Raw genomic sequence first — 25,474 nt, forward strand, 5'->3', positions numbered from 1 at the left:
TGGGATTGGATGAGGGAGCTGAGCTCCTATTTGAGTTATGACATTTTAATTATGTGGAGGGTGAGCTGTGCTCCTCAATTTATTATATATTATGTTTACAGGTCGAGCGAGTCAAAAACTCCCTGTTGAATGATCCATTTTATGGTCGGACTCTATCCGGTTGAATCCTTGAATTTGAGTCCAAATGGGCCTTAGAGTTGGGTTGAGAAATAATTAGGCTTACTACGGGCCTCGGAGACTTTAGGCTGGTTTAGATCCTAGTGCCGGTCCAGCCCATAGGTTGGGTCGTGATAAAAAATCGTAAAATATTTTTACTAATTGATAATTATATTGAAACATTTTAATTTTAGATTGTTAGTAATATGTCCTAGAGCATATCATTTAGTATGTATCTTGTACATGTTTTTATTAATAAAAGGCATTTTCACTTTTTCGTTTACATAAGATATTTATGTGTAATAGAAAAGGTCCATTGATATTTTGTTAGAAATTCTATTCTTAAGTTGTTAAGAATATGAGTGACAGTGTTTCTAGTACAAAGTATCATAAATAGGTTCACAATCGATGATACTTCATAATAAGGACATGACTTATCCAGAAAGATTGTATTCATGTTTATTCCCAAGTTATTTATATGAGATATAAATAAGATGGAATGGTGAGTCTCATGCCATATGACAAACATGACAGGCACTTATACATGATAAGTAGGCCGAACCAATGACACTTATGACAAGCACATAGAGTTTATTTTTATCAATGTTTTGTCATAAATCATATCAGTGCATATAATCTTTAGACCTGAGATAGCACAGTTATCTTGTATATAGGTTGTTTGAGTTTGATACTGCTTTCATACTTGTACTGTGTATGGGTATATGAGCATGTGTTGGCTCCTACTAGTTATATATGGAGGTAGGTGTTAATCAAGATGGAATCTGTTCCTCTAAGTAAATAGAGATAAAATCCTATGTTTATTTAATTGTTCTTGATGTTTCAAGTTCCTGGCTATGATAGATAGATTTAATCAGAAAAGAGTTTCTGATGAGAAAATCTTTTTAATAAAGAAATGGAATTAAAAGAGAACATAATATTCATAGCAAATGAAGTTTGACATAAACAATGACTCCAGGTTGAGTTGAGATTTTATAACAGAGATATTATAGTGCATGGTAACATATGATTATAGGTTTATTTAAGGTAAACTTTATTACTAATTGGGTGGCCATGGCATGCTATGCTAGGTGTTAACCATGGTCTATGAGGTGCATAAAATGATTTAGTGAAATCATTTATGGTAAGAAAGAGTTCTGATGATATTAAGAGTTGATATCATATCTCATTGCCAATTAGTGATGAGCCTAGTAAGTCACACACATACACAAGTTATCACATAATTAAATATGATTTAATTAATTAATTAAAGAGTTTAATTGATTAATTAAATAGGTTTGGTTTGCAATTAGTTTGCAAAATCCCTAGCATAACTTGAAACCAAATCTAGATTATTAGATGTATAGTATAAGTTAAGTTTATATTTAAAATGTATAAATATGAATTTAATTAATGAGAAATTAATTAATAAAGATTAATTAATTAATTTATATTTGATATAAATTAATTGGAAGAAAAGAAATAATTATTTTGGATTAAGAACTCAAATTAAGACATAGGGGCATTTTGATCATTTCACAGTGTGACACGTGGCACCATGAGATGGTGACACATGGTATTACACATAAGCTTGCCAAATATCTTTTAATCATGTAAGATGATTAAAATCAAGATTAAATATAGGTTTGACACTTGGCACAATGTGATTGGGTCACTTAAACCTATAGCTAATCAAAGGGTGACATGTGGCAAGGGTTTAATGTGTTAACCTAACTATATAAGTGTTGTTATGAGAAAAAATAAAACACAAGCAGCAGTCACTCCTTTATGCCGCCACCTTGGTGTGCAATTCTCTCCTCTTCTTTCTTCTCTCATCAATCCAAGAGATTATAAAAACAATCTCTTGAATTAAGAACACCATAAATTATTTTTAGTGTCCTGTTTACATCTTTAATCTCTTAAAAGGTAGAACTTGATTTTCTAAATAATAGAAAAAGTTTAAGAAGCTGTTCAAGGATTGCCATAGGTATTCTTTGTCACGACCCAACCTATGGGCCGGACCGGCACTAGGACCTGGGCCAGCTTAAAGCCCCCGAGGCCCGTAGTAAGCCTAACTGTTCATTAACCCAACTCTAAGGCCCATTTGGGCCCAATATCAAGAAAACAAACGGACAGAGTCCGGCCATAAAATGGACTTTCCAACGGGGAGTTTTTGACTCACCCGACCTGTAAACACAATATATAGTCATTTGGGGAGCTCAGCTCACCCTCCACATACTCATTAACATAAAATAAATGGGAGCTCAGCTCCCTCATCCAATCCATCAAACATGCATAGCATATTTAGTTTACAGGTCCAACATGATAACAATATTACAGACCATAATCAAATAATTTCTGCTAACACATGCGGAAATTCTAGGAGTAATTAAAATTACACAAATATTGATAAACAACCTGCGAGGTAGAAAAGCAGGTTAACCCAGAACAAAATATCCTCCTGTGGCCTGTAAAAATTTTTGAACAGGAGTGAGCGTTCGACTCAGAGAGTAAAATATCAATCTTAACTATAATCTCTATAACTATCTGAAACTAATGCAATCCTGTAGAGTGAAATGCAACATTTACATCATATTCACATCATAGCATCAAAAAGGTAATTTGGAGCACTCACAAACACTGTACAATCAGTCATAGTATATGGAGCCGATCCTATCTGACTCTCTTAAATCCAACTGTGCAGTGAAGAACTCAGCTCGGACTTCCACTTAAATACCAAATCGGGGTCCCAGCGAAGAACTCAAGCCGTGTCTACCCCGAAGGACCGGGTCCCAGCGAAGAACTCAAGCCGTGTCTACCCGTCCTATCCATAGTCCACACCACATCACACGCACGCCAACGCACGCACACTGCTCCAAATTACCACAACAACACTCATGGCACATTAACAGTTATCAATGCAACATAATTCGTGCCTAGAGTTTAACTACATAAATATATGCATATAAGTGATGCATGGGCATGCTGAACATATAATAATATCGAAATTACAGTTAAAATTAATATTTTACTCACAAACTTGACGACAAATTACTGTGGCGGCTGGGCGGAGGAAGAAGGCTGTCCCGGCTCACCTGACAATTACATTACATATATTTAATAAATTTGACTCAATACAACAAAGAAAAAGATCAAGTACGTCCTAAGTCGTGCCGAAAATCCGGCAGAGTCTCCCCTATACCTAGGACCTACCCAACCTGCAAAAGGGCTAAAAACGCACTTCTATATTCACAATCCATATATCAACAGTTCAATCATATCACTCAGCCCCTCCTGGGCCCATCAAATCAATCATCCATCACAACACGCAAAATTTCAATTTAGTCCTTATTATTGATCATTTTTGCAAAAACTTCCCAAACAAGCTCTAAAAATTATAAAACTTTGCCCCACGGTCCTTAGCAATATTACTAAGCTATTGCAAAAAGAATCGTAATTTTCTAAGCTACCACGAATATTTTATGGATTTTTAATCCTATTTAAGCACTAGAAAATTACGAAAAAACAAGGTTCGGGTTTACCTTTGCCGATTCCGACTTGAACGCTCGGGATGCCCGACAATCGTGGGGTAGCCAAAACCTCGATCCAATTGAGACTTTTCCGTAGCTAGTGCATGCGTTCGGGAAATTCACGATCCGGACAATCATCAAATTTTCGCGAATTGAGGATACCTACACGAAGCCCCATAATAATATATAAAAATCGTGGTGTTACATTCTTCCCCCTTACGTAAAAATTCGTCCTCGAATTTTACACAAGGCGTAATAAAGTACATGATTACACATTGAACAGATAAGGGTACTTGCTACGCATGTCCCGTTCCGACTCCCAGGTGCACTCTTTCACTGACTGGCTCCTCCACAAAACCTTAACCATAGGGATCTGTTTTGATTTTAGCTGTCTCACTTGGTAATCCACTATGGCTACAAGTTGCTCCTCAAATGTCAAGTTCTCCTTTAGTTCTATTACATCCGACTGTAGTACATGAGAAGGATCGGGAATGTATTTCCTGAGCATGGAGATGTGAAACATGGGATGAACGTGAGAAAGGTTGGGTGGTAGCTCCAACCGTGAGCAAGCTGCTCCAACTCTATCAGTAACCTCAAAAGGTCCAATATACCGAGCTGCCAACTTGCCCTTCTTTCCAAATCTCACGACTCCCTTCATTGGAGAAACTTTCAGGAATACATAGTCGCCTACTGCAAACTCCACATCCCTCCGTCTGGGGTCTGCATAACTCTTACGCCTCGAAAGTCGCTTTCTGCTCACGATTAAAGGAACTATCTCTGAAGTGTTCTGCACTAGATCTACATCATGCACCTTCGCTTCCCCCATTTCCGTCCAACACAGAGGAGACCTACACTTTCTTCCATATAGTGCCTCATAGGGTGGCATCCCTATCTTTGGAGTGATAATCGTTGTTGTAGGCAAACTCCACCAAAGCTAGTTGCTCATCCCATTGACCTCCAAAATCCAAAACACTCATGCGAAGCATGTCTTCGATGTTTGGATTGTCCTTTCATTTGTCCATGCATGCGAGGGTGGAAAGCCATCACGAAGTTCAGCTGTGTGCCAAGTGCCTCTGCAACTTTCTCCAAAACCGAGAAGTGAATCTGGGGCCCTGCATCGGATATTATGGAAGCCGAAACTCCATGCAATCGACTATTTCTCGAATGTAGAGCCGGGCATCTTGTGCCCGCAGTAGGTAGTCTTCTGAGCAAAAAGTGAGCTGATTTGGTCGACGGTCTACAATTACCCATATCGAGTCATATCCTCGCGTGGTACGAGGCAATCCGATCCACAAAATCCATAGTGATCATTTCCCACTTCCATTCTGGGATAGGGAGCTCTTGCAGCTTCCCTGACGGTCTCTGGTGTTCAAACTTCACCTTCTGACAAGTCAAGCACTTGGACACAAAGTCTGCTATGTCTCTCTTCATGCCATTCCACCAGTAGCTATCTTTCACATCATGATACATTTTGGTGGAACCTGGGTGGACACTGTAAAGTGTGTAGTGTGCCTCTCGCATGATTTCATTCCTGAGGTTGTCCACATCGGGCACACATATCCTAGAACCATGCACTAGGGCGCCATCATTGGCAAATCCAAACTCACCACCTTCACCTTGATGTACTCTTTCTATGATCTTCATCAATTGTTGGTCTCTGTGCAGGGAAACTCTAACTCTGTCCCTCAAGTCTGGCCTCACTGAAAAGTGAGCCAACAATACCCCATCATCTGAAAGATCTAGGATTAAACCTTGATCCATCAACTCATGTACTTCCTGAATCAACGGTCTCTTCTCTGCTGAAATGTGCGCCAAACTGCCAGAAGATTTCCTGCTCAAAGCATCTGCTACAACATTGGCCTTCCCAGGGTGGTACTGGATGGTGCAATCATAGTCTTTCAGAAGCTCCATCCATCTCCTCTGTCTCAAGTTTAAATTCCTCTGTTGGAAGATGTACTTTAAACTCTTATGGTCGGTGTATATCTCGCACACTTCACCATACAGATAGTGTCTCCAGATTTTCAGTGCAAAGACTACAGCCGCCATTTCCAAATCATGGGTGGGGTAGTTCTGCTCATGCCTCTTCAGCTGCCTTAAAGCATAAGCCACTACCTTTCTATTCTGCATCAAAACACACCCAAGGCCAACTCTGGAGGCGTCACAATACACGGTGTATCCTTCACCACTCACAGGTAGTGCCAACACAGGGGCAGTGGTTAGACACTCCTTATCCTCATCATTATAACTGACTCTATCGAGCTCTCTTCCTGTCCTTTGCATCTTATCCACTTCCCTTTTCCTATTTTTGGTATTGTTGGTATCTTTTCAACCTGCTGTACTTATTCCTTAATTTTAGTCCTATCTCATCCTTACACCTTTTCCTTCAAAGATGTCTATCCCATCATCAACTTTAACTTTCTTTTTATTTCTTAGTCTTATCTTGATTACTAGTTTCATTACTTCAAGAATTCTAACCCTATGATTTACTCCTACCAGCACATTCTTCACCTTATGTAACACTTATAATTACCCATAGAAAATTTTTCTTGTATCACCTTTTTTCCAACTTAACTATCAGAACATTATCATTCCCTACCAGCCTTAGTAGGAAATTGCTTATCCTGGATGAATATGAGCCCCATAAACTATAAGTTCCATCTGAACTAACACGGCTGTAGGAAATATGTGTCATGCCTTAATTCCAAACAAGATACTTCACGTGTTCATTCTCCTTAATATAATCATATATACTGCCCATAGCTTTCTAAACTTCAACCTCAAATTACCCATCAGCAACAATTTCATCTATTGAAACTCATCCATAAATAGTACTTCATCTAGCTCATAGTTTAAAACAGTCGCAAGCCTTAGTAGCTAACTCAATTTAACTCCTGTCATTACTCTGATCGTCCTTTCATACTTAACACTAGGTATGCACTTACTGTCATTCTCATATCAGGAAATTGTATATGAATTGGTGCCTATCAAAATCTCAAATAACTAGGTCTCCTTGCCTCAGTCTCTGCTCCTTATATAACGCTCTGGAATCAAAAACACGAGCTAAACTTGAAAAGAAAGGAAAATATCCTCTATATTCAACTACGCCCGATTGTCCATATAATAACGTTTAACCTATGTTTCTTAGTCTTTCTCTTCAAATTTCATCATCTCCTAGCACAATTGTGCTCTACCTATAAGGTATCATCTGCATGAACCCTTTACTGTACCATCGTCCTTCCTGACATAATATTTTATAATTTATTAACTTTACTTATACTCGACCTATGATTCATATCCATCATCGTTTATATTGTGCCCTTAACCCTTGTTGAATCCTGAAAGATTTCTCTCACTAATAGATTCTTTCAACACTAATTCCACCCTTATCTATGGTCATTAATTTGATCCTTAAACTTTCTAGTGATTTATAACCACCCAGACTTGTCACTTTTCGTTCTACCCCTACTATTATCCTGTCGTTATTGCTTCACTACAAAGTGATTCTTTTTATAACACTAACAATGTTTGCCTGAGATTCATAACGAACCTCTAACTACCTTATCACTATCTCAAAAGTCTAAACTAAGCATATGTATCATTATCTATCATTCTTTTCCTATCATCATACCTATTTGATCCCTTAGATTGACCTTTAATCAACTTACTACTTACTAACTTTTCTACCTAATTAGGTAGTCCACAATACCATCGCATACCTTCTAGCATTTACTCATTATTATTGTATTCCATACCTCCATCACTATTCTTGCTAATATGGTCCCATTTTGGGTTCTCCATCCTTGTCATTCACCTTGTCAAGAATAACACTTAGCCTACCCTATATCTTAACTTTGTTCCTTCTATTATGCGCCATTCAGATTGTCCTTTCATTTATTTCTTTTGTCTTACCCAAAATAGAACTTAACTATTCTATTCCTGGTTCCATTCTTCTTCCTAACATGACAGCTGTACCTGCTAACTATATCTTTCAGAGTCTCTACCGCGTTATCACATATCTGTGCTACTCAGATTTGGTCCTTTGACCACTCTAGCTAGTACTTCCACTAGCATTTAGATTATATTGTATCTGCAATCACTTGTCCAAACTTTCATTATGTACTTTCTCTATCCATTGGCCTTCTATAATTTATCTTTGCTAATTTATTGCTCTTAACACTATTATAATTAGATTATACTATTGTTTTGAATAATATGAATTCAAAAAGGAACTCAGGAAGTTACAGTCATACTTTTATCGTATGATTTCTATTCTTATCCTTTAGCTTACATAATACCTTTACTACCTCGAGAACTGATTCTACAGTAATTTTATTTATTTGTTATTATTATTATTTTCCATGTTTACTCAATTACCCAAAACTTAAGATTCCGGGCACCCAAACCCGTCATCCAATTTAAAGGATTTACATCCATCGTGATCTGATTATATATGATTCCTATAATGAAACTTGTATCCTTTGCAAGATACCCGAGCCAACTACTCTCTACCACACTCTACAGTCCTATTTGGGGCACTATTTTATTGGTCACCATTATTAGTAATAACTTTCGATCCCTTCTGAAAAGATAGGACTATACCATAACTTGCTGCAACAAAGGTACTACATTTACCACCTTGCCCAAAACCATGTCAAATTAATGTCTCATTTATTATATCATAGCTCCGTAAATCATCAATTCATAGTTTCGACCTTCCCTAGGTAGTAGGGTTGTACTTTATTCCATACTAATACACACAAGATATACTATTCTCACTAAGCTCTAAGCAAAATGTTTGTCATACTACAAAAATCATCCAAAATTCCATACCAAAGACTAGATGGTCTCACTCTATAGGTGTCACCTTTACTTTGCAACTAGTCCGAAACCTCTGGTCTGATGGCAACTCTCATCAGAACTCTAGCACATGCTAGGGTAAAAGAGTCACTCACTCTAGTTACCACCCAACAGTGACCTTTCGATATACTAGCTCTAGGCTCTTAACCAGGAGATCACAACTCCTCTCAGATATAAAACTGCTCTGCATTATCGTACCAAAACAGTAGACTCGCAAAATCCTCATCATAAGCACTACAGGGAAGTACGCAGCTCTACACAATAATCTCATGTCGGTACTGTAATCTGCAGCTTACAGAGCAGACATCGAGAACATTGTATAGTTACTACGATACGTCCTGGAAGACTAGGTCTCTTAATCTCTTATCTCTCTTGAATCTTCTATTATCATAAACTTATTCTGACGGGGTCATCCACTGATGACTGCCTGCAGTGGTATCCTCATCCTTATCTAGGGCAACTGTACTTTCAAGACTCACGTTTATGTACTCGTGCCTTGCACGAAATGGGCACACCATTTAAACCCATACTGCACGAAACATAGCATTTCTTGGAGTACGTATCCTCATGATGGACCTCACATGTCTACTAACTCTATTTCACATTTCTATGTACTCCACGAAAATCAAGACACTAACTGAGGTAATCTTATATTTCCCGAGGTATAACGTAGAATCTAGAAACAAAGAATTACAGGAAAAGACGAAACAGAATCCTATACTCCGCATGTGACTCCTAGTAGACTCTTCCCAACACTTAGATAATTTTTCCCTATGAATCTGGAGCCTAAGCTCGATACCACATTTGTCACGACCCAACCTATGGGCCGGACCAAGCACTAGGACACAGGCCAGCTTAAAGCCCCCGAGGCCCGTAGTAAGCCTAACTGTTCATTAACCCAACTCTAAGGCCCATTTGGGCCCAATATCAAGAAAACAAACGGACAGAGTCCGGCCATAAAATGGACTTTCCAACGGGGAGTTTTTGACTCACCCGACCTGTAAACACAATATATAGTCATTTGGGGAGCTCAGCTCACCCTCCACATACTCATTAACATAAAATAAATGGGAGCTCAGCTCCCTCATCCAATCCATCAAACATGCATAGCATATTTAGTTTCTGAGTCCAACATGATAACAATATTACAGACCATAATCAAATAATTTACGCTAACACATGCGGAAATTCTAGGAGTAATTAAAATTACACAAATATTGATAAACAACTGCGAGGTAGAAAAGCGAGTTAACCTGAACAAAATATCCTCCTGTGGCTGTAAAATTTTTGAACAGAGTGAGCGTTCGACTCGAGAGTAAAATATCAATCTTAACTATAATCTCTATAACTATCTCAAACTAATGCAATCTGTAGAGTGAAATGCAACATTTACATCATATTCACATCATAGCATCAAAAGGTAATTTGGAGCACTCACACACCTGTAACATCATTCATAGTATATGGGAGCCGATCCTATCTCTCTCTTAAATCCAACTGGTGCCGTGAAGAACTCATTTCGGACTTCCACTTAAATACCAAATCGGGTCCCAAAGAACTCAAGCCGTGTCTACCCGAAGGACCGGTCCCATGAAGAACTCAAGCCGTGTCTACCCGTCCTATCCATAGTCCACACCACATCACACGCACGCCAACGCACGCACCGCTGCTCCAAATTACCACGACAACACTCATGGCACATTAATAGTTATCAATGCAACATAATTCGTGCCTAGAGTTTAACTACATAAATATATGCATATAAGTGATGCATGGGCAGGCTGAACATATAATAATATCGAACTTACAGTTAAAATTAATATTTTACTCACAAACTTGACGACAAATTCTTCGTGGTGGGCGGAGGAAGAAGGTCATCGCTCACGACAATTACATTACATATATTTAATAAATTTGACTCAATACAACAAAGAAAAAGATCAAGTACGTCCTAAGTCGTGCCGAAAATCCGGCAGAGTCTCCCCTATACCTAGGACCTACCCAACCTGCAAAAGGGCTAAAAACGCACTTCTATATTCACAATCCATATATCAACAGTTCAATCATATCACTCAGCCCCTCCTGGGCCCATCAAATCAATCATCCATCACAACACGCAAAATTTCAATTTAGTCCTTATTATTGATCATTTTTGCAAAAACTGCCCAAACAAGCTCTAAAAATTATAAAACTTTGCCCCACGGTCCTTAGCAATATTACTAAGCTATTGCAAAAAGAATCGTAATTTTCTAAGCTACCACGAATATTTTATGGATTTTTAATCCTATTTAAGCACTAGAAAATTACGAAAAAACAAGGTTCGGGTTTACCTTTGCCGATTCCGACTTCGGGAACGCGCTCGGGATGCCTGACAATCGTGGGGTAGCCAAAACCTCGATCCAATTCTGAGACTTTTCCGGTAGCTAGTGCATGCGTAGGAAATTCACAGATCCGGACAACTGTCAAATTTTCGCGAATTGAGGATACCTACACGAAGCCCCATAATAATATATAAAAAATCAGGGGTGTTACATTCTTGGTGTGGACAAACTAGAAGGACAACATTTGGTGTCCTGGAGACGAATCTTAAAGGCGTAAATACACTGCAGTACATCAAGAAGTTAGTGTGTTTGTTTTTTATTTTATCTAGGATTCTAAAATTAATCTGATTAATTTTAAAATCTTAAATGGCAAATACAGATTCAAAAACATATTAAAAGAGTTTTAATATGTTATTTATCATTGAAATCAAATAGATAAAAATAAATCTTGCATGATGCATGCGACCTTAGGTGAAATTTTTTGAATTCAATGGTATAAACTTCTGTTTTTCACGCTTCACATATTTTAACGTTTGAAATTGGAAGCAATTATATTCAAATTACAAAATTTTAGAGTTCATATGGTTTTTCATAGCAAAATGTATTTAACATAAACTATTTTTTAGTTTCCTTTTATTATTAACTACTGTTTCGATGGATAATTTTTAAAATTTTCTAAATTTACTTTTAAGATTTTAATTATAATTTCTTGTAATTTTAGATATTGAGATATCTGAACTAAAATTAAAATATTTGAATATAATTATCAAATAACAAAATTATTATTAAGCTCCTTAATTGGAAATTTAAATTAAAGGAGATGAATCATGATAGCGACTTGGGAAAGGAAAAATGACTTTATTTGTAGCATAATCTTTTTTTTTTGTTCTGTCTATATTTAATTAGAAAATAATGGCTTGATGTTTTCATTTGTATTTCATTTTATATAATTTGGTACGACAATGAAAATCTATTGTTAAGTGATTAAATAAGGTCTAATAAAAATTTAATAATATTGAAATCTTTTAAATTTATTTTAAATTTAATTCAAATAAAAAATGTAAAATAGCTTAAAAATGGGAGAAGGTGCATGAACTTGGTTTCCCAATTTTGACAAAACCTAGCTTGCTCATATAAGGGAGTGATCCCATTTTTGTTTTTAATTGCTCTGAATCCAAAACGGAAACCACAAAGGAAGGCTTTCAAAAACGTTAATTTGTATGGAGTTATTATTATTGCTATTTATTAAAAAATGTAATTTAAATAATTTTGTAATAAAATTAATTAATTTAAAACAAATTTAGTTGAATACATAAATTAATATATTAATTTTACTTATCAAAATAAATAAGTCATTTATAAATCAATACCGAGTCTGAATCTAATCGTACGGTGTTCCTGCAATCACCATAAGATCAAGTAATCACAAAAATCTAGACAATTCCACACTCGAATATTATCTCCTACGTAACCGTAGAAATATTTAGGCGCTTGGGTTTGGCACATTACACACGAAACATATAGACAAAAGCCTTACCTGCTGTGGACCCCATAACCTCATCCCCCCACGTCTCAGTCTCCGTCCCCTTCTCTAACGCTCGACAATCATCGCCCGTCAATGGACCCCACACCCCACATGCCTCCATTCCACCATAAAAATCAACAAATAAATAAAATATTTAAAATACCAAAAGATTAACAAAATGACGATAATACCCGCGTCGATTTTTCTATAAAAGAAAACGCCCTCTTCTTCTTTCCTGGTACTTTGTTCCAGCTCTGTGAACTCTCTTAGTTAAAGCCGGAGTCAGATTATTTCATTTCGCTTCGATTTTTTCTTCTTTTCTTTTCTTTTCAAGCGCCAGGAGGATTTGAGATGTTGGGTGTGTTTAGCAGCGCCATCGTTTCTCCGCCGGACGAGCTGGTGGCGGCAGGATGCCGGACGCCATCTCCAAAGATAACGTCGGATGCGCTGGTGAAGCGCTTCGTCGACACCAACCCCTCCTCTGTATCCTTACAGATCGGAGATAACGCGCAGTTGGCCTACACCCACCACAGCGAGTCCATGCTGCAGCCCAGGTAAATTATGCAATACAGTGGACTCGTTTTCACTTTCACGCCCCTGATCACGTACGGTAGTCTAGGCTCTAATCTAAAGAGGTAACCGCTAGTCTATGCTGGCCCAAAAAAAAAAGATCAATCAGTAATTTCTGGATAAACAGAGAAACTACATAAATTCTAGGAAAATAGATTATTCTGACCTCATTTTACACTTTGTTTGGATAGGTGGAAAAGGGTTTGGATAGGTGGAAAAGGGAGAGGAAGGAAAATAAATAGGGAAAGTAATTTGAAAAGATTTTTTCATTATTTAGATAAGAGAAGAAACATAAAGAGGGAAGGAAAATAAATTTTATTTTTTTTAATTATTTTATCTCTAAATTAGTGAAAAATTAAGAAATTAAAGAAAAAAAAATTAAATTTTAGTATTAATTTTTTTATTTTCTCATTTTTATTTTTTATTTATTTAAATATAAAAAAAAAAATAAAAAATAAAAAATATTTTCTTTCTTTTATTTTTCTTACTCTCTTAAAATTTATCTAAATATATTCTTAATTGCAAATGATTTTGTATTTTTTTTTAATCTTGCTGCCAAATTTAGACGACGCATACAATTCTATTTCTTTGATTAATTAATTAAAAGAAAAAAAAATCATTTAATTTATTAATAAATTTTAAAATTTCTTTAAAATATGATATATTGAAGGTTGTCTTTAAAATTAAGAGGTTCCGATCTAAAAAAATTGATAAAATTTTCAATTTTAATTTTAATCAAAATTAATTAAAAAAAAAAACTCATTTGATATTCAGACGCAAATACAATTATTTGTGGTAAAGGCTTTTTTTAGTAGTTCAGCTACGGGCATGATTTTACAATCATAGTACGCATATTTTGGCAGGGTCTGATCGCGCGGCCGTGATCAAGGGAAATTTTGTTGTTTGTAGGTGGGTGGGACACATCAAAATTATTGTATGACTGCCACGTAGTCATGCATGTGCAGTCAAGATCTAGGTTTAAATGTGACCCAGATCAGTGAAGTTAAGCCATATACGTGGCAGATATTTAGGGAATTGCTGCTTGGTCACTAGTAAACACGTGGCGCTCGACCACGTGGACGGTCAGATGGTGCTGTCACTATTTTTTGTTTGTCACTCATCCTTTGAGGTCACTTGAGATTACACATCTCTATACATCCGAAATTATTTTTCTTTTTTCTTATTTAAAAAAAAAACAGGATTGGTAATGATGGAGAGAACTTCCATAAATTACACATATCAAATCCACTTAAAAATAAATTATTAAATAATTATTTTAAATTATCATAAACATATTTAGATTATTATTATTATTATTTAATTGCAAATCAATGCATTACAAGGTCCTAGGGGCGCATATTTAGATTATTAATGATATCACTGTTTTGACCCTATTAAAAAGTCAGGTGGTATTGGGATAAACACTCAATTATTTAGCTACAGGCCATTATATTAGACCCCACGATATTGAGTTTTTAATTAGTATTTGGATCGAGTGTTTGTGACTTTTAAACTTTTAAAAAAGTAGAAAAAAAAAAAAGAAAGAAAAACTTATTGATTGCACCGAATGGTTTTCGCTATCAGCTTTTTATGCGACCTTCTGTAGAGGGCTGCCTAGATTGGGTAAGGCAACAGGGCATGGGATAAGGATAACTTGGATAAAGGAGCAAGTTGGTCCCCACTCTTTTTGCCTTATGTTTGTAAATAATGGATTGCCAGTCTTTTGGGCTGACGAGTTGTGTCGTTAAGAAAACTTATTTATAGCAATTTGATACGTATAATGAATTTTGTGATAGTTAAACGTCAAATTTTTTTTCCCCTTTTTTTTGCTATGTATCATCATGAATTACAAGACAGCTAATTCATTTATTGGATGTTGAAAATGGCAGATCATTTGCAGTTAAGGATGATATCTTCTGCTTGTTTGAGGGAGCACTGGACAACTTGGGAAGTCTAAGGCAACAATATGGCCTTGCCAAGTCTGCAAATGAAGTGATTTTGGTCATTGAGGCTTACAAGGCTCTTCGTGACCGGGCACCCTATCCTCCCAACCATGTTGTTGGCCATCTTAGTGGGAGCTTTGCTTTCATTGTCTTTGACAGTTCTACTTCCACCTTGTTTGTGGCTTCTGTAAGTTATTACCTACCAATTAATGCCTTGGTGAAGCTACTAGCTAGGTTTGGTTGGTATTTATTCTCTAACTACAATTGGGGTCGGTGTGGAATGTGACAGGATCAATTTGGAAAGGTTCCTCTCTATTGGGGAATCACTGCTGATGGATGCTTGGCCTTTGCTGACAATATTGATTTGCTTAAAGGTGCTTGTGGCAAGTCACTAGCTTCTTTCCCACAAGGTCAGTGTGGTAAACATATAATTAAAACATTAAATTAGTCCCTGTGTTGTAAGCCAATATGTTTTGTCATTATATCAAAAAGGATAAAAATGGTTGTAATTAGCTTATTTTCTGGTCTTATCATTCCATTTTATTTTGTGTAATGACAAAATAAATAACCAAAAAATGATGTTTAGAGGGGGAAAAAAAAGAAATGCTTGTTTCTATTAACAATGCCATTGGATTTTGCAGGATGCTTCTACTCGACAGCAGTGGGAGAACTGAGAAGCTTTGAGAATCCTAAGAATAAGATCACTGCAGTTCCTGCTGAGGAGGAAGAAATCTGGGGTGCTACTTTCAAGGTAAAAGAAGATTGGTAATTTGTTATTATTAATTAGTAGTGCGTAATTGCCCATCTTAGCCGGAACCTCTAAAGAAATACAAGTGTCAACAGCTATTCTTCATTCTTTATTCTACATTCGATTGTAATAACTGGGAATTTTGGTTGGATGAATTTTAGGTGGAAGGACCAGCAGTTCTTGCAGCTAGAGAGTAGAAGACTTCTCTATATCCAGGAAGAGAAGGAGAGTTCATGATGAAGCTGTACAATCGGCATAAGGGGCCAATGTGAATTGCTGAGTATGAATGTACAAGTAACAAGTGCAATAGTATGGTTGTGAAAAGTAGTTGCGACTTGTTTTGTAGGTTGCTAGCTTTGTACCAAGCCCTTCTGTTTCTTACATGTACAGTACATCTCTGTTTTCTAGACAAATAAAAGTTTGTTAGCTTGATATTATTCTATTTACTGGAAAATTTTGTCAGGCTTAATATATCATAAATTTAATATGCTATATCCAATTTTCTATGTTGTGAAGCCATTAATGTACACAAGGAAAGAGGACCAAAACCCATTTTTCATTAGCCTACTCTTAAGTTTTAGTAGTCATCAATCGTTTAATTGTTAAATATTAATTATTAATATTGTTAAAATAATAATTTTTGATAAAAATTTATTATTGAATGAACTGTTAAATGTTAAAAATAGAAATATAATTCTATCGATTTTAGTCAAAATATTATTTTAACTTCTAAAAAATTAGGAGAGTAATTTTTTATAAATTAATTTTTTTAATTTTTAAATATTAATATAAATAATATTTAAATAAATAAAAAAAAATAATACTTAGGTCATAATTAAAACACTAAACAGCTATCTTAAAATTATTGTGAGCTTAAGGAGATGTTTGATTTACCTGTTGGGTGTAACTGATAACTGATAGACATCCAAATAGGTGAACTAGAGTATTTGGTAAGTTTAAAAAAATAAAGTTGATAACTGATTGGTAGCTGATATGGTACCCATCAGTTGCAGTTTGTATCAACTCTAATTTTAAAGCTGTTTCTATTTAATTTTATTTTTTATTTTAATCATATTATCCTTTTTTTATTTAACTCTAATGTTAATATTTTTATATTTTTCATTTATAATTTTAACATTTTAATAAACACATTTTACCTTTGTTAAAATATTTTTTTATTAATAACATAAAATATAAAATATTTATTTATATTTAAAAACTTAAAATTAATTATAAGTTTTTTCTTTATCAACAATAATAATTATTTTATTTTTTTATTTATATTTTTAAAATTATTTAATTATTTTTTAAAAAAAATTTAATTATTTTCTTATTTTAATAATAAAATAAATAATATAATTGTAACAACCCAAATTTTCAAATAAATATATTTTTATTATTTTTCTTTTATCGAGCTAATAATTTATTAATATTTTATTCATGAATTTAAATTAATATTTTACAATGGTAATTTTTATTAAATGGGTATTATTATTACATGTATTATTATTTTTATCATTATTATTATTTATTTATATGACTAGTTTTAAACGTTGATATTAAATGTTTAATAAAATATTATTTTATATTATTAACAATTGATTTAGTGATCATTAAATTAATAATAATAATTATTATTATTATTGACATTGTTATTATTATCAATTTAAATATATTAAAGAAAGATTAGGGACCTATGTGAACAAATAAGAAAAGTTCAGGAATTTCAATAAAATTAAAAGTTAAAAAAAAACTAAAAAAAATAGAAAAACGTAGCAGTTACCCCCCCCCCTCCCCCTCCCCCCTCTCTTTCCCTCTTTTCCTCCTTTCCCGCGTCACCCCTCCCCCTCACCTTCTCCCTCTCATTTTCCGCCCAGCACCAGCGCCGGTGGGACTCCCCCACCACAGGATGACGTCAAGCAGCGGCAGCCATGGTAGTAGGCAGCAGGGAGGAAGAGAGAGAGAGAGAGAGAGGAAAGGAAAGGAAAGGAAAAGAAGAGAGAGAGAGAGAGAGAGAGAGAGAGAGAGAGAGAGAGAGAGAGAGAGAGAGGAAAGGAAAGGAAAGGAAAAGAAGAGAGAGAGAGAGAGAGAGAGAGAGAGAGAGAGAAATTTCAGCCGTTTTTTGGTCAATTTCGGCCACCAACACCAGCGATCCAAGCTACCATCAACTCCTCATGAACCCAGCTCCATTTTTCGACCAGTCATGCCTGGAATAATGAAGTTTTCAGAGAGAAACGAATAGAGAGAGAAAGAGGAGAGAGAAAGTGACGGCAGTGGGCTTTTCCGTCATTTTTTCGGTGATCGGACCATCGGATCAAAAATCTGAGACTACCAATGAACTCAGAACGACGAAATCTTTGAGATAGGACCGGTCTAGCTCCGATCAGACACCGTTTGAAAAATGCGATAATCGAACGGTCCATAACATTTAGTGAGATTTTGTAACTTTTTCGATTTCTAAAATTCAAAAATAATTTTATGATAATTAATAACAAAATTTGGAATTAATTTAGGTGCAATTGGATCGAGGATAGCTCATTGGCGTCGGGACCGCATTTTCAATCAGATCTGGTTGTCCGATGGCCCGTCTTAGAACGTGGTCAATATTATAGTCAATTCTAGCATTTTCAGACATTCTGGATGCGTTCCAGGTGTCAGATTTGACAGAGGTAAACCCGAACTCTATATTGCTCAATTTTTGCCTTGTACTGGGTTAGAATAAAATTCATAAAATATTCGTGAATGATCAAAAAATTATAATTCCTTTTGCAATAGCCTTATAATATTGTTAAGGATCGCGAGGCAAGTTTATAGAATTTTCAAAGTTAATTTAGATAGTTTTTGAAATCTTATAATTGAGTTATCTGATGTTATGATTATTGCCTAGTTTGGAAGACCCAGGAAGGGTCATATAATGATGATGAGATATGGGTTGAGTTTAGAAGTGTTATTTGAACCATTTTTGCTTGGATAGGTCCCAGGTATAAGAAAAATTTTGCCAAATTTCTGACATGAATTAGGTTATCTGTTGTCTCTTTAGAGTTTTATTTTGACTTCGTACTAATAAATTTATAATATAATTATTAGATGATCGAGGTTAGCTATTTTTCTCCATCCAGAGCCACAATAGTTCTCAGTATGCTGTAAGTAAAATATTAATTTTAATTGTAATTTCGATATTATTATATATTCAAGCATGCCCATGCATCACTTATAAATATGTATCTATGTAGTTAAACACTAAGCACGTTTTATATTGCATTCATAATTGTTAAAGTGTCATGGATGTTGTTTGTAGTAATTTGGAGTAGTGTGTGTGTTGGCGTACGTGTGGTATGGTATTGGATATGGACAGGATGGGTAGACACGGCTTGAGAGATATTGGCTGGGACTCAGTCCTTCGGGCTAGACACTGCTTGAGAGACACTAGCTGGGGCCTCGCATTTGGTTTATTAAGCGAAAGTCCGGCTTGAGAGATACTCGCTGGCAGAAGTTGGATTAAGGGGGCTGTATAGGGGATCAGCTCCCATATATGTATTGCTAGACAGTGTTGGGTGTATGAGTGCTCCAAATTGCCTTTTTGTTGTTATGATGTAAATTGTATGAAAATTATGATAATGTTGTATTTCATTTCATAGAGTGCATTAGCTTTAGATAGCTATAAAAATTATACTTAAAATTGATATTTTACTATCTGAGTTGAACGCTCACTCTTATTCATCTATTTTATCAGGCTACATGAGGATTATTTGTTGTGGCTAACCTGCTCTTCTTCTTCGTATGTCCATTAATAGCATTTAATGTATTTTGTACAACTGAGTTAAATTTTAGACTCCGCATGTATTAGAAGCATTTATTTTTATTTTGGGCCTGTATTATAAAAGTTATGTTTGACCTATAAAATTATTAACTGTATGCATGATGAGATTGAATGAGGGAGCTGAGCTCCTATTTGAGTTATGATATTTTGATTATGTGGAGGGTGAGCTGAGCTCCTCAATTTATTATATATTGTGTTTGTGTTTACAGGTCGGGCGAGTAAAAAACTCTTCGTTGAATGATCCATTTTATGATCGGACTCTGCCTAGTTGAATTATTGAAATTGGGCCCAAATGGGCCTTAGAGTTTGGTTGATGAATAATTAGGCTTACTACGGGCCTTGGGGGCTTGAAACTGGCCCAAGTTCTAGTGCCAGTGCGGCCCATAGGTTGAGTCGTGATAATAATATAATAGATTAATAATTATATTTTTATTTTAATAATATAATAAATGATATAATTGTAACACCCCTGATTTTTTTATATATTATTATTGGGCTTCGTGTAGGTATCCTCAATTCGCGGAAATTCGACAGTTGTCCGGATCTGTGAATTTCCGGCCAGACAGACCAGCTACCGGAAAAGTCTTCGGATTGGATCAAGGTTTTGGCTACCCCACCATTGTCATGCATCCCGAGCGCGTTCCCGAAGTCGGAATCGGCAAAGGTAAACCCGAACCTTGCTTTTTCGTAATTTTCTAGTGCTTAAATCCATAAAATATTCGTGGTAGCTTAGAAAATTACGATTCTTTTTGCAATAGCTTAGTAATATTTCTAAGGACCATGCAAGGTAGTTTTATAATTTTTAGAGCTTATTTGAGCAGTTTTTGCAAAAATGATCAATTATAAGGACTAAATTGAAATTTTACATATTGTGATGGATGATTGATTTGGTGGGCCCAGGAGGGGCTGTGTGATATGATTGAGTTGTGGACATATGGATTGTGAATATAGAAGTGTGTTTTGAGCCCTTTTGCAGGTTGGGTAGGTCCTAGGTATAGGGGAGACTCTGCCGGATTTTCGGCACGACTTAGGACGTATTGGTCTTTTTCTTTGTTTGTATTGAGTCAAATTTATTAAATGATTGTAATAAAATTGTCAGGTGATCCAGGACAGCCTTCTTCCTCCGCCCAGCCACCTCAGTGACCATCGTCAAGTCTGTGAGTAGAATATTAATTTTAATTGTAATTTCGATATTATTATATGTTCAAGCATGCCTATGCATCACTTATATGCATATATTTATATAGTTAAACTCTAGGCACGATTTATGTTGCATTCATAACTGTTGATGTGCCATGGATGTTGTTGTGGTAATTTGGAGCAGTGTGCGTGCGTTGGCGTGCGTGTGATGTGGTGTGGACTATGGATAGGACGGGGTAGTCACGGCTTGAGTAATTCGCTAGGACCCTCGATTTGGTTATTAAGTGGAAGTCCGAGCTTGAGTAATTCGCTGGCACCAGGTTGGATTTAAGAGAGCTGTATAGGGGATCAGCTCCCATATGTTATGATTGATACTACAGGGTGTGTGAGTGCTCCAAATTACCTTTTTGATGTTATGATATGAAAATGTTGTTGATGTTGCATTTCACTCTACAGGGTGCATTAGTTTTAGATAGTTATAGGGATTATGGTTAAAATTGATATTTTACTCTCTGAGTCGAACGCTCACTCCTGTTCAAAAATTTTTACAGGCCACAGGAGGATATTTTATTATGGGTTAACCTGCTTTTCTACTTCGCAGGTTGTTTATCAATATTTGTGTAATTTTATTTACTCCTAGAATTTTCGCATGTGTTAGCAGTAATTATTTGAATTTGGTCTGTAATATTATTATCATGTTGGACCTGTAAACTTAATATTCTATGTCTGTTTTGATGGATTGGATGAGGGAGCTGAGCTCCCATTTATTATTATGTTGATGAGTATGTGGAGGGTGAGCTGAGCTCCCCAATTGACTATATATTGTGTTTACAGGTTGGGTGAGTCGAAAACTCCCCGTTGGTAAGTCCATTTTATGGCCGGACTCTGTCCGTTTGTTTTCTTGAAATTGGGCCCAATGGGCCTTAGAATTGGGTAAATGAACAGTTAGGCTTACTACGGGCCTCGGGGGCTTTAGGCTGGCCCAGGTCCTAGTGCCGGTCCGGCCCATAGGTTGGGTCGTGACAGATGTGGTATCAGAGCTTAGGCTCCAGATTCTTAGGGAATGTTTGTCTAAAATATCGGGAAGAGTCTAATAGGAGTCACATGCGGAAAAATAGGGTCCACATTCGTCTTGCATTGTCGTCTTTGCTTCTAGTTTCTGCTTCATATATTGTGTGTAAATATGAGTCTATAGAGCTGTGTAATGAGCAGTTTTGAATTTTTGTGGGCTAATGCTGCTGAATTTCAGGAAAATGCGTAGAAGCAGAAGAGCTGCCACTGCACCAGAACCAGATGTGCCTGACGAGGTGTCGGCACAGGATGAGGCGCCTGCCCCGAGGAGGCGGGGTAGGAGGCCTAGAGCTGCTCAAGTAGAAGAGCAGCTGCCCACAGTTCAGGAACAGTCTTTCATGGCACAGGGTCCCATGGACCCCATGGCAGCTACTCTAGCTGGTCTGCAGAGAACCATCGACATGATGGCGCAGTATATGGTCCACCCTCCACAGCAGCAGCAGTCCACCGCACCAAGAGGGGAACCTTACAAACAAATCATAAATTTCAAGAAGTTGGTGCCTGGTACTTATGATGTGTCAGACGATGCATATCGGTTTTTGGATTCCTGCAGACAGGCAGGAACATAATCTGATTGGTCGATAGAAGACTGATAGAGTGTATGCAGCATGTCATGGGGCCTATGCCTAGACAATGGATGAATGACTACGTGTTACCCCGGATGGAGGGTTTGACATGGGCTCAGTTTGTAGAACTTTTCATCAATCGGTTTGTGCCAGAAAGCTTCAGAGATCAGAAACAGTGGGCCTTTGAGGCCCTAAGACAGAATGGCAGTGCAGAGATGAATATGCTCTGCACTTCGAATTGAGCAGATATGCCCCTACAGCAGAGCTACGAAACTATGAAGGTGAAGAGGTTCCTAAAGGGGCTTGACAGAGGTATGCGAACTGCCATGATGTCGGATCAATCTTTTGATGTGGTGGTTGATCGAGCTGCATGCATTGAGATTAGCTATCTTTGTGGATGACAATGGGAAGAGCAAAGAAAACAGAGCAGGGTTCTTGGTGTGTTCCCAAATGGGTACTCGGATAGTGGTGGCGAGTAATTACAGAGGAAAGGGTAGGAGCAAGAGAAGTGGTTTTAGACACAAACCACGAGGATTCAGACTAGGGTACGGATCCAGCAGTGGTCACAGTTCGGGGTACAGCAGTTCAGGGTCTGGTTCAGGATCCTCCTTGGCACCTTGTGCACAGTGTGGAAGAGGACATTCAGGACCTTGTTTGATGGGATCAGGAGTATGCTTGAGGTGTGGCCAACTGGTCACTTTGCTAGAGAATGCCCGTGTTCTGAGCCACGATGGGGTCACAAGGTTCATTGTGTGAATGTTCCTCGACAATTGTATCCGGTACTTCCAACATGGCGGTGATCGATACAACAGGCCGAGGACAAGGGGGACGTGGATTTGGAGGCAGATCAGGAGGTAGATGTCAGTATCAAGGTTCTGCCACTCAGGGTAGGGGTCAAGCTCGGGTTTTCACCCTGACCCACCAGGATGGTCAGGCTTCCAATGCGATTGTGGCGGTGTATTCTTCCGTCCTGTTCTTATGAGGCTCGTGTTTTGATAGATCCGGTGCTACGCACTCATTTGTCTCCCTGTGTTTGCCATGAGGTTGGGTAGAAACCCTACAACTTTAGAGTGCCCTTTGTCGTAGCTACCCCACTTAGTGACAACATAGATGTAGATATGGTTTTTCCGGTAGCCAGTGGTAGTGGATGGAAAGATCCTCCCAGCAGACTTGGTTCCTCTACCAGTAATGGATTTTGATGTAATCCTGGGGATGGATTGGTTGTCAACTCACTATGCCACTTTAGACTGCAGGAACAAAAAGGTGTATTTTCACATACCTGGTGTGGAAGAGTTTAGCTTTGATGGTGACAGGAGCGTGGCTCCATATAATTTGGTGTCAGCAATTAGTGCCAGAAAAATGTTGAGGCGTGGATGCCAAGGGTATTTGGCATTGGTGAGAGATACATCTGTAGAAGGTGTCAGCATGGAAAATGTTCCTGTTGTCAGAGAATTTATGGATGTCTTCCTGCAGGAGCTTCAGGTTGCCACGGGAAGGGAAACAGAGTTTTACATTGATGTTGTGCCGGGTACAAACCCCATATCGATGCCACCTTACAGGATGGCACCAGCAGAATTGAAAGAGCTGAAGGAGCAACTACAGGAGCTTTTGGACAAGGGTTTTATACGTCCGAGCACTTCACCTTGGGGTGCTCCTGTTTTATTTGTGAGAAAGAAGGATGGGTCATTGAGGTTGTGTATCGACTACAGACAGCTGAACAAGGTGACTGTGAAGAACAAGTATCCACTTCCTCGGATCGATGATTTGTTTGATCAGCTCCAACGAGCTAGATTCTTTTCCAAGATAGACCTGCGATCAGGCTACCATCAGTTGAGAATCAGGAATGAGGACGTGTCCAAAACGGCTTTCAGGACAAGATATGGTCATTATGAGTTCTTGGTGATGTCTTTTGGACTCACTAATGCACCAGCAGCCTTCATGGACTTGATGAACAGGGTGTTTAAGCCATTTTTGGACCGTTTTGTCATCGTATTCATAGATGACATTCTGGTATACTCTCGGACCGAGGAAGAACACGTGTGGCACTTGAGGATGGTGTTGCAGACGTTGAGGGAGCACCAGCTATATGCCAAATTTTCAAAATGTGAATTTTGGCTAGAAAGCATCTCATTCTTGGGACACGTGGTTTCTAGGGATGGCATTCAAGTGGATCCCAAGAAAATTGAAGCTGTGACTGATTGGCTTAGGCCTACAACAGTCACTGAGGTGCGAAGTTTTCTGGGTTTAGTTGGCTACTATAGGTGTTTTGTACAAGATTTCTCCAGGATAGCGGCTCCCCTAACTAAGTTGACAAGGAAGAATGTTCCATTCATTTGGACAGATGACTGTGAGGTGAGTTTCCAGAAGCTTAAGGAGTGTCTAACCACTGCCCCTGTGTTGACACTACCTGTGAGTGGTGAAGGATACACCGTGTATTGTGACGCCTCCAGAGTTGGCCTAGGGTGTGTCTTGATGCAGAATGGAAAGGTAGTGGCTTATGCTTCAAGGCAGCTGAAGAGGCATGAGCAGAACTACCCCACCCATGATTTGGAAATGGCGGCTGTAGTCTTTGCACTAAAAATCTGGAGACACTACCTGTATGGTGAAGTGTGCGAGATATACACCGACCATAAGAGTTTGAAGTACATCTTCCAACAGAGGGACTTGAACTTGAGACAGAGGAGATGGATGGAGCTTCTGAAAGACTATGATTGCACCATCCAGTACCACCCTGGGAAGGCCAATGTTGTGGCAGATGCTTTGAGCAGGAAATCTTCTGGCAGTTTGGCGCACATTTCAGCAGAGAAGAGACCGTTGATTCAGGAAGTACATGAGTTGATGGATCAAGGTTTAATCCTAGATCTTTCAGATGAGGGGGTATTGTTGGCTCACTTTTCAGTGAGGCCAGACTTGAGGGACAGAGTTAGAGTTTCCCAGCACAGAGACCAACAACTGATGAAGATTATAGAAAGAGTACAGCAAGGTGAAGGTGGTGAGTTTGGATTTGCCAATGATGGCGCCCTAGTGCAAGGTTCTAGGATATGTGTGCCCGATGTGGACAACCTCAGGAATGAAATCATGCGAGAGGCACACTACACACTGTACAGTGTCCACCCAGGTTCCACCAAGATGTACCATGATGTGAAAGATAGCTATTGGTGGAATGGCATGAAGAGAGACATAGCAGACTTTGTGTCCAAGTGCTTGACTTGTCAGAAGGTGAAGTTTGA

At 37.5% G+C, this 25,474-nt stretch overlaps 1 protein-coding gene and 1 long non-coding RNA gene across 2 annotated transcripts; one reads left to right on the forward strand and one right to left on the reverse strand.

Annotated features, from left to right (window-relative positions):
* Window positions 1–2,401: 2,401 nt before the first annotated feature.
* On the reverse strand, window positions 2,402–3,500 carry LOC131179514 (uncharacterized). The gene is made up of 2 exons (XR_009148423.1): window positions 3,190–3,500; window positions 2,402–2,621 (listed from the first exon to the last, which is right to left on the reverse strand). It is a non-coding gene; the product is annotated as an uncharacterized LOC131179514 (long non-coding RNA).
* A 9,091-nt stretch (window positions 3,501–12,591) lies between these two features.
* LOC110655216 (stem-specific protein TSJT1) lies at window positions 12,592–16,079 on the forward strand. Its single transcript, XM_021811424.2, has 5 exons — window positions 12,592–12,940; window positions 14,846–15,086; window positions 15,189–15,309; window positions 15,541–15,650; window positions 15,809–16,079. Exons 1-5 carry the CDS (start codon window positions 12,738–12,740, stop codon window positions 15,842–15,844), a joined length of 711 nt encoding a protein of 236 aa, XP_021667116.2. The 5' UTR covers window positions 12,592–12,737; the 3' UTR covers window positions 15,845–16,079.
* Window positions 16,080–25,474: the final 9,395 nt, after the last annotated feature.

This window comes from Hevea brasiliensis, chromosome 4, assembly GCF_030052815.1.
Source record: "Hevea brasiliensis isolate MT/VB/25A 57/8 chromosome 4, ASM3005281v1, whole genome shotgun sequence".
Taxonomy (NCBI): Eukaryota; Viridiplantae; Streptophyta; class Magnoliopsida; order Malpighiales; family Euphorbiaceae; genus Hevea; species Hevea brasiliensis.